Genomic DNA, 10,551 nt, shown 5'->3' on the forward strand with positions numbered 1-10,551 from the left:
TAAGGTATTCATTGTATTATTAGTATTATTATTTTTATTATTATATTCAACAACAACAATAACAATAATAATAATAATAATAATAATAATAATAATAATAATATAGTGCTGTTTCAAAAGGGGGGGGGCATGGCTTTTCTTGAGGTATTCATTGTATTATTAGTATTAGTATTTTGATTATTATATTCAACAACAACAACAACAATAATAATATAGTGCTGTTTCAAAAGGGGGGGCATGGCTTTTCTTAAGGTATTCATTGTATTATTAGTATTATTATTTTTATTATTATATTCAACAACAACAATAACAATAACAATAATAATAATAATAATAATAATAATAATAATAAGACATCCCCCCCCCCAACCCCTTTTAAAACTGCACCAGTACGTCTCGCCCACCCCCTGAGTTCAGACTAATCCTGGTGCTCTTTTCTGAAGCTCTAAAAATGAAAGACTTCCAGACGATCCTGGATCCAGATTTCGTGACGTTCCAAGGTCAGTGCTCGTATCTCGATGACGTCACGCGGCGGCGTTGTAATGGAGTATCAGAGGTGGCAGCTGGTTGTTGATGTCGGTGTTAGACTAATAAAACCCTTTCAGGTTTAGACCTAAGACCCTAGTGCATTTGTAAACAAGACAACCGTGTGTTGCTGAAGCAGTACATATAAGTGTACCTTAATTGAGGAGAGGTAAGTCGAGTGAGAGCGAGTGAGCTGGACAAAACTAGCAGGACAAAGTTAGGTGGCTGTGCAGCTAGCTAGCAGGATTCGTTAGCCTTCGCTAGCGCACAGGAACCTCTTTAGCTGGTGGCTAACATGACACCAGGCTGTCCAGATGCACGCCTGGAAGTGCCAGGCAGCGCGTTCCCTTAGAGGTCAGTTTCGTGTGTTTCTGGCTGTAGTTGGCGTGGCAGGTGCTAGCTAGCTACCTTCAGATGAAGGTTGTCGCCTGGTCTGTTTTGGTGGGCGGTAGCTTTATTGTTAGGCGAGTTGTTGGCTAGTAGAGCTGGCAAATAAATTCAGGTCCAGACAGTTAAAAAATCTCCCCAGCATTTTTGTTCTGACTGAGAGCAGAGCCGTGTTGAGGATTTGTACTTGCTGGACCTGGGTTTTGCCAGCTTAGCTGCTCAGATGTGTGTGAAACGTTAGCCAGATAGCTTTGTTCTACGTTGGCAAGCAAAAATAAAAAGGCACTGTCCTGCTGAAAATCCAAGCTCAGCTCTTGACCAGCTTCTAGCCAGTATGTGTTTGTTTGAGGTTGATGGTTTAGCTGGTCTACATGCATGATCCAGCTGACCAAGCATGACCAAGCATGAATGACATCGGATGCAAAATGCACTATGCTGGTCAATAAGCTATCTTACAAGCATAGGGTATGTTTTTATTATTTGTTTTATTTTATTTTTATCTAGATGACCAGCTTTTGAGCCTCCCTGACCAGTGCAGGCCACCTAAACTCCAGCTACTAGCAAAAGCTGGTGTTGAGCCGGGTTTTGCAGCAGGGTGTTTAGATGATGCTAGGTGATTTAGATCACAGCAGGAAAACCATAACTTGACATAGTCTCTTGGTTGGCTAGCTTTCCCAGCCTTCCAGCTGGATGACAACAGCCAAGTGACATCTTGCCCCCAGTGATCAACTTGAGCCCTGATGAACTTTACTAAGCTGTTGCCACCTTGGCTTAGTAAACTTGGACAGAATCAACAGAATCAGTTGCTTGTTGTCAAACAGTGGCTCTAAACATGAGGTACAAGTGCACACGGTTCCTTAGTTGGGTCCTGTTCTGCACAAATGGGGATGGTATACAGCTGATGTGAAGGTTATAGCACATTGGATCTAGCCTCCCTGAAATTGCTGAAATTGTAAGCCTGCATGTAAGCCACATGTTGGCATTGCTCATTTTCATCTTAACTGCTCAAACCACCAACACCTTCTTTGAGTGGTCTAATATGTGTCTTAAGTGTAACTTTCTTTCAGGCGAAAAGAAAGAATAGGACCCAAAATTCTACAGAGTTGTCCCCAAGGGAGCATTTTTTTTCATTTTTGATGCCTTCCATTTGAAAGTGGCACTATGCCCGCAGCCACTGTGGATCATAGCCAAAGAATATGTGAGGTTTGGGCTAGTAACCTGGATGAGGAGCTGAAGAGGATTCGGCAGGTCATCCGAAAATACAATTACATCGCAATGGTAAACCTTGTTGCGTTTAGCCATTTATCTTTTCTTCAACTCTGCAGCGTTTCAGTGCGCCTCACTTGCTTGTGTTGTGTGTTTGTAGGACACAGAGTTTCCAGGTGTAGTTGCGAGACCTATTGGAGAGTTTAGAAGCAACGCGGACTATCAGTACCAGTTGCTGCGGTGTAACGTTGATTTGTTAAAGATTATCCAGCTTGGTCTTACCTTTATGAATGAACAAGGGGAGTACCCACCAGGAACTTCAACATGGCAGTTCAACTTCAAATTTAACCTCACGTAAGTACAGGATTTCTTGTGGAAAAATACTATGCATGGTTAGTTTCTATATACACAAGTATAGGCTGTGATCTAAAGGGCTCCCTGTTTACAGGTTAAGGCACTGTTGAGTATGTCAGCCATTTTTCTTTGCGTGTCCAAATCCTAAAGTGGAATTCGCAATGCACTCATAATTTAAATGAATGGTGGGCTAAATGTTGCTAAAAGTGAAATACGCCACTGGTTCAGACGTATGTTGATGATGAGGAAGTGTCTGAATGTTATTGTGTTTCTACCGTTACTTCATAAATAAATCTTGTCTAAGTCTCTCCTATATAGTTCACACTAATGAGGCATTAGGAGGCAGGGCACGAGTCTGTGAGCAGGCAGACTTCCATTGTGTAGGAAAAGAGGGCGGTTTAAATATATATGCTATATGGACAAAAGTATTGGGACACCTGCTTATTCATTGAGTGCGCTTCATAATCAGATTTCTGCAGTAATCAGATTTTTCACATGGTCTTGTAAATAGCATACTTCTGTTCATACAGTTCATGTATATGCTTACCTGGATTTCTCTCGAATGACTGTGCATGCATGAAAATATGGTAACCATGGTACCGGAAATAAGCAACCAGCTTTTTAACAGGGCGCTTATGAGATGATGACAACACATGTCTGTAGCAGCACTGAAAGGATTTTAATATTCTTCTACATGATGCCTGTTCATATTGGGGCTTGATGTGTAAAATAAATAAATAACGTAAATCATGGGGGGGGGGGGGAGCAGCGGCATTTATGTTCGGGTTTTACATGACGTTTTCGTCACGTCTTATTCTGTGAGTTTATTGGCATGTTGCAATGCAACATGCTGATTACTGCCTGACTCATGTAGACGTGGCTTCGTCCAATTATCTGATGTAAACGAGTTGATTGGATTACTGAAATGGTTCAAGTTAATCTGCTCCAGGGAGTCTTGTTTTATTGGCAATACTTCTCTACAGGCATGTAAAATGACAGTTACTGGATAATGGTAGCTGTAATACCGTGTTTATGGAAATGTTTTGTTTCAGGGAGGATATGTACGCACAGGATTCAATAGAGCTACTGACTACATCAGGTATCCAGTTCAAAAAGCATGAAGAAGAGGGCATTGAGACACTGTATTTTGCAGAGCTCCTCATGACTTCAGGTGTGGTACTCTGTGAAGGGGTCAAGTGGCTATCATTCCATAGGTATGTCCACCATAGACAACAGATGTAAATGCCTATTGAATTTAAGTGTTCTCATATACCTAGCTGAGAAATCGAAATGGGGAGTTGTTGAAACCTGTTCAGGATTAAAGAAATGTACTGTCTTTTCAAACCTGATACATTACTTCCATACCTTTACTACTAATGTTCAAGCTTTGCTTCATTCACACCTGTAGACCTTAAATGGCCTTTTTGTTTGTTTGTTTTAGTTTCTATTAATTTAATGATTTATTTATTTATGGGTATTTAAGTTAAGTAATAAAGACTAAAATAATTCCTACTACTGTTACTACTACTATTTTACAGTGGTTGACCAAGGGCAGATACTGTTTATTGGTAATCAAGAACACAGACAACTGATATTTAGAGCCACTATTCATTTACCATAAACTGGATATTTTTACTGTGGAAATGTATTGGAATGCAATTCTTCGTCACAATTTACAGTGGGGGAAAAAGTATTTAGTCAGTCACCAATTGTGCGCAAAAAAAAGTTAATCTCAGTACTTTGTTATATATCCGTTTTCTGTAAGTCTTCACAAGGTTGGCACACACCGTTGCTGGTATGTTGGCCCATTCCTCCATGCAGATCTCCTCTAGAGCAGTGATGTTTTGGGGCTGTCTGCAGACAACACAGACTTTCAATTCCCTCTAAAGGTTTTCTATGGGGTTGAGATCTGGAGACTGGCTAGGCCACTCCAGGACCTTGAAATGCTTCTTATGAAGCCACTCCTTTGTTGCCCTGGCAGTGTGCTTGGGATCATTGTCATGCTGAAAGACCCAGCCACGTTTCATCTTCAATGCCCTTGCTGATGGAAGGAGGTTTACACTCAAAATCTCACAATACATGGCCCCATTCATTCTTTCATGTACACGGACCAGTCGTCCTAGTCCCTTTGCAGAGAAACAGCCCCAAAGCATGGTGTTGCTACCCCATGCTTTACAGTTGGTATGGTGTTCTTTGGATGCAACTTAGCATTCACTCTCCTCCAAACACAACGAGTTGTGTTTGTACCAAACAGTTCTACTTTGGTTTCATCTGACCATAAGACATTCTCCCAATACTCTTCCGGAACATCCAAATGCTCTCTAGCAAACTTCAGACGCACCCGGATATGTACTGGCTTAAGCAGGGGAACACGTCTGGCACTGCAAGATCTGAGTCCCTGGTGGCGTAGTGTGTTACTGGCGGTAGCCTTTGTAACGTTGGTCCCAGCTTTCTGCAGGTCATTCACTAGGTCCCCCCGTGTGGTTCTGGGATTTTTGCTCAGTTTGGAGTGTAACTGTTTGAGGTTGTGGGCAGGTGTCTTTCATACTGTTAACGAGTTCAAACAGGTGCCATTAATACAGGTAATGAGTGGAGGACAGAGAAGCCTCTTAAAGAAGAAGTTGCAGGTCTGAGGCAGCCAGAAATCTTGCTTGTTTGTAGGTGACCAAATACATATTTTCCACCATTATTTGCAATTAAATTCTTAAAAAATCAGACAATGTGATTTTCAGAATTTTTTTCTCATTTTGTCTCTCACAGTTGAGGTCTACCTATGATGTCAATTACAGGTCTCTCTCATTTTTTTAAGTGGGAGTGGGTGACTTTTTAAACATTCAAAAAATAGGTGCTTTGAGCTTCAGACAGTACAGGTTGCAAGGTAGTGGCGTTTCAACCAAAACAGCTCAAAAGCAAGAACGCCTAGATTCAGGCATACAGTATCTGTAAAATTGAACTGTGTGTGTAACAGCAGCTAAAGCAATCAGTATAGCATTTAGTTTTAAGTATGTTCTGAGATGATGGAGCTCTTGCAGTGGTCCTGACTGTAAACATCTACATAATTATGCCTTCCTATCCATAACTGTTATTTCCCTCTATGTCAAATGTTCTCATAAACTTTTGTTTGTACTTCCCTTTCAGTGGCTATGACTTTGGTTACCTGATAAAAATTTTGTCCAACTCCAAGTTGCCAGAGGAAGAAGTTGACTTCTTTGAGATCCTCCGATTATTTTTCCCCATCATCTACGATGTGAAATACTTAATGAAGAGCTGTAAAAATTTGAAGGCATGCACTCTCTTTTACTTTAAATTGGTTGTACACATACATTGTATTTGAGAGAGCTCCTAAGACAGAGTATGTGAATGTCTTCTGATGTGTGATGTTTGTGTGATGTGCAGGGTGGCCTGCAGGAAGTAGCTGAGCAGCTAGAGCTGGAGAGGATTGGGCCTCAGCATCAGGCAGGCTCAGACTCTCTCCTCACTGGAATGGCATTCTTTAAGATGAGAGAGGTAGGTTGTGAAATTCTATGTTAATGTTTGCTGTGCATCAGAGGCCTTGTTAAAGTGTAAAATAATGATTCTACAGATCTCTCTTTCTATTTTTGAGTCAGACCTGGATTTTCCAAAAGCAACATAGCACAGCAGTTGATTCCTAAATGGTAGGCCTTTTTTAGGCCCTTTCACACTGAGTGAGATTTTAAGGGACAAAAAATACTATCATACAATATTATATACTTCAATTAGTGAGGTCTTTTACACAGAGGCTGTAACTGACGGACTGCAGTGCTGCATGCATTTATTTATTTTTGCTCTGTTGGGTGCGTGAAAAATCAGGCTGACCAAAAGCTAAAGCTAAAAGCTCAGTTTCCATGCTTGCAGACCAAACAAATTAGCATCCACACTGCGGCAGCTTCTAACAGCTTATTATTGTTAATAATGTAACGCAAAAGCTTGTGACAGGCAACACGCTGACTATAATAATGCAAAGGTCAAAGAAAATGTATGGCAGAGCATAGGTAAAGGTTTGTCTAGGTGCAACCTAGTCTGTTCATGTCTACAAAGAACCGGCAACTAGAGCTTCCCTTGCTTACGAGCACTTATATAGAAGAAGGAAGTTAAAGAGGGCTAAAAAAAAAACTTGGTGTGAAGATTCCACTACGTTAAAAATCGCATGCGTCCAAGCAAAAAAAAAAAAAGGCCTGGTCTGAATAGGCCTTTACTCTGATTGGCTGAAGCCAGATGCCAAGTTTAGACGTTGACAGTGGTTTTCACGAAAGACTAAATGAGACTCACTCTGGAGAGAAGGGCAGACAGTGATACAGCTTTGAATCTTTGATGCTCTGTTTAAAATTAATGGCCACAGGAACCACAGGGGTGAGCATGCATTTAACCCACCACTTTTCAAAGTAATTTGAAATTGAGTTCAAGCTGGTTATGCTAAAAAAAACAAAAAAAAAAAACAGCCAGTCTTCTCCATAAGCTGCACAGGCACCCACAAACAAGCAGATACTTAGCATTTCTGCCAAGTAACCATTCTGCATTAGCACCAAAAATTGAGTGATATTGGGGAATTTCCTGAACAGCTAAACCTACGCAATTAGCCAGAGATGCCACTGCTGCTTGTTAAACCAATAAATGTTCTTACTGCGACAACAAGCAACAGCACTTTGCTAAGATGGGGTAGAATAGGCTAGGATTTTATGTTCAGAGCAGGCTAGCAAAGCCAGCCGTGTTTATGAAGAAATTTAATGGGGCCTTGTTAACATAGCTGAGAGAGGTTGTTTGTAGTGCTTTAAGGTAGTTGTAATTGGTATGGACATAAGGACTGGAAGGTCGCTGGTTCAATCCCCATGACTGCCATCTATGGATGAAGTGCCTTTGAGCAAGACACTTAATCCCCAATTGCTCCCTGGACGCTGAGGTTGCTGTCGACTGCTCTGGGTGTGTTCACTGGCACGGTTGGGTTAAATAAATGTGTAGGCTGAATTTGTTTTTAAGATTAATGAATGAATGCATGATGAATCATAATCTTGTGTCAGATGAATGAATACACATGAGTTAAAATGATAAAGGTGCTTTAAATTAGCAAAAAAGGGAAAAAAGCACTCGTTTGCTGTGATTATAGATTGAAGTCATTAAACCCTTAAGTAAAAAGCAATGCAATTGAAAGCAGGTTGCACATCTAGCCTTCTACCACTGTGTCACAAGATCAGTGCAGAAGTGGAGATTGAACTGGGTGTCGCAGTGTGAAGGGCCTGTGAAACCAGCTTACTGACCTACAGCCTATGTATGTGCTGGATAGATGTATAGAGCATTAGTGTTTTCCACATGATTGAGTCTTTCCAGTAATTCAGAAAATGTGTGTTTGGGCTAAGCTGTCAGCGTTCATCCTGCAGCTGCAAGCGTGTCTATAATGATCCCATTGAGAGCTGGTGTTGAGCTGTTTGCTTGATGACAGCCTGACTCAGTGTGATGCTGAATTATGCATAATTCTATTTGACATGCACATTTGCATGTTTTGTAAACTATGCTGAGCGTCAGCCTCTCGCAAATAAATAACTGTAGCTCCTGTGTAATAATTGTCATTGAACCGTCTCAGATTACATTTACCTTACTTCTCTCAGTGCTTGCGCTATTCCAGGAGGCAAGATCTGAATTGAGTTGATCTTCTCTTGTTTATTTTCTTTACGCTTTAGTTCCTTTAGTTCCCAAGGAATCCATTGATTGATCTCTTGTGGGCATTCAGTACACATGTAGAAAGTACATCGATCAGATATAGTATTAGCTCCACATGCCTAATATTGAGCCACCTGTACCACCACAATAGATCTGATCATTTGAGGCATGGACTCTAAAGGTGTCTTGTGGTATCTGGCACCAAGATGTCAGCAGCAGATCATTGAAGTCCTTTAAGTTGTGAAGTGGGGTCTCCGTGGATCGCATCAGTGAGAAACGGTTCACCGGTTGTCCTTTCTTGGACCACTTTTGGTATATACTGACCACTGCATACCTGAAAAACCTCACAGGATTCCTGGTGTTTGAGATGCTCTGACCCAGTCGTCTAGCCATCGCAATTTTGGCTCTTGTCAAAGTTGTTCAGGTTATTATGCTTTCCCAATTTTCCTGCTTTTTACCACAGCATACCAAAACACTAGCATAACAAAAGACTAGCATGCTTGCTAACCTGTCTGTCCCTCTCTGCTGGTCTGTCGTTCATTGATGTGTTTGTTTGTTCGTTCATTTGTTCGTTTGTTCACCCATTTGCCTGTTCGTTCTGTCACTTGGCTTCTTTGTTGGTTCCAGCGTTTGTTCATACAACTGGGCATGTTAGCATTCAGTGAGTGTGTTCACAGATTCCCCACTTCACTCATTCCTCCCTGCTCACGCTGTTGTGTGCGTAGTTTTACAGGGATGTCAGCTGTGTTTATTAAAATAATTGGACCACGCTATTTCTATTTTTTCTTTTTTCATCCAAATTTAGCTGGATGTTTAATATAACACTCATACAAGCAGTTCTAATATGACACTGTTTTTTCTTGAGATTTGAAGAAAAAAAAACTTCATAGGAGAAGAAAAAAAATCATTGATTTAAAGATTTTATTAAGTCATTTTGGAGCATTTCTATTGGTCAGTTCATCATGGAAATCTGATGGAATGTAAATAACGACTGAGAAAATGGAGACACTTGCTTCATTCATAAAGTGTAAAGTGTACACTGCCCTGCATATCCACTTGTGCCTTCCCTTTCGTTTCAGATGTTTTTTGAGGATCATATTGATGACGCTAAGTACTGTGGTCACTTGTATGGACTGGGCTCTGGCTCATCCTACGTCCAGAACGGCACCGGCAACGCCTACGAAGAGGAGGCCAACAAGCAGCAGTCATGACACAACAAGAACCCCCTCACTGTAGAGAACTTCACCTGCAGGGCTTAAAACATGGGTTTTTTAGTTTTCATAAGACGTTCAATAGGAATTTGCACTTTAAAGCTCCAACAAGACTCTTGGTTTTAGATGGAAAGCTAAAGAACTTCCTCCACTTTGTTGCCTTCTCTATGTTAAACTTTTGTCACAAAATGTTCCTCTTTTATGATAAGAGACAAGGAAAAAAAATGGGTGTTTTATTTATTTTTGTTTCCCCCGCAAAGCTCAGCCTTAATATTAAGCTACGTTTTATGTTTTTTTTTATCATTAATTTATTACATTTGTTCTCATGCTTTGTTGGAATAGTGCGTAGACTAATTCAGCAAACCCTGATATGCCAGTTATCTACATGTATGTTTGTTCCCTGATCCAAGGAGTACTACATCCACCTTTTTTCTTTCCTTTTCCTTTTTTTTTTTTTTTACATCCTGCAGCAGCTTGAGACAGAACGGAGCGTTTCACAGAAACACATAGGCGAATGTACAGGCACTTACCGGCACGAGTGAAGCCTTGCACTGATTTTACCTTTATGTTGGGCTAGCACAGATTTTACCACAAACCAAGGAGAGTGATGCATAACTGCCACTATTTAACTGACGTGAGATCACCTCTTCTGTGTCAGGACTGTCTCTTCATTTCATTTTTAAAAAGGTGACTTAAAGGTTTTGTAGTATTTTAGTATAAAAATTCAAAGCCTTTTATTCATTATGCTTCTTTAAGACAAACAAACAAAAAAAAAGAACAAAAAACACTTAACCTTGACTTGAGTACTCAGTGTCAGTGGAATTAGATTGACCTGTAGCGCTGGTTTTTGAATCATGCACAATTCTGTGCCATTTGGGTTGTTTGCTTTACAGTTCTATGTTGCGTAGATCTGCTGCATGTACTGATGGCGTTCGAATAAATGCTGTGTTGAGTCATGGTCTGAGCTTTTACAGAGATGTGAGCTGCATGGACAGTGCTTATCTTTTGTTGAATGTCGCCTCCAGAGAATGACGAAAGCAACACGGATACCCCCCCCCCCCTCCCCACTCCATTATTGTATAAAATATCCATGTGGAGAATATGCAATATCAAGGGTGACTGTTTTTAGAGCTTTTGTAAATAAAGGCCTCAGATTTTCTAACATCTGAAAAGTTGTGGGCCATGTTTTTTTAAA

General features: G+C 40.6%; 1 protein-coding gene across 3 annotated transcripts; it reads left to right on the plus strand.

Moving 5' to 3' along the window:
• The first annotated feature begins 529 nt into the window (after window positions 1-529).
• cnot7 (CCR4-NOT transcription complex, subunit 7) lies at window positions 530-10,528 on the plus strand. Of its 3 annotated transcripts, XM_072663635.1 has the most exons (7): window positions 530-694; window positions 1,980-2,190; window positions 2,279-2,472; window positions 3,525-3,686; window positions 5,611-5,755; window positions 5,869-5,979; window positions 9,225-10,528. In XM_072663635.1, exons 2-7 carry the CDS (start codon window positions 2,074-2,076, stop codon window positions 9,354-9,356), a joined length of 861 nt encoding a protein of 286 aa, XP_072519736.1. In that variant the 5' UTR covers window positions 530-694; window positions 1,980-2,073; the 3' UTR covers window positions 9,357-10,528. The 3 variants fall into 3 exon arrangements, with proteins under 3 accessions (XP_072519736.1, XP_072519735.1, XP_072519737.1); XM_072663634.1 differs by having other exon boundaries at window positions 530-2,190; XM_072663636.1 differs by lacking the exon at window positions 3,525-3,686 and having other exon boundaries at window positions 530-2,190.
• The last annotated feature ends 23 nt before the right edge of the window (window positions 10,529-10,551 follow it).

The sequence above is a fragment of the Salminus brasiliensis genome, chromosome 19 (assembly GCF_030463535.1).
Source record: "Salminus brasiliensis chromosome 19, fSalBra1.hap2, whole genome shotgun sequence".
Lineage (NCBI taxonomy): Eukaryota > Metazoa > Chordata > Actinopteri > Characiformes > Bryconidae > Salminus > Salminus brasiliensis.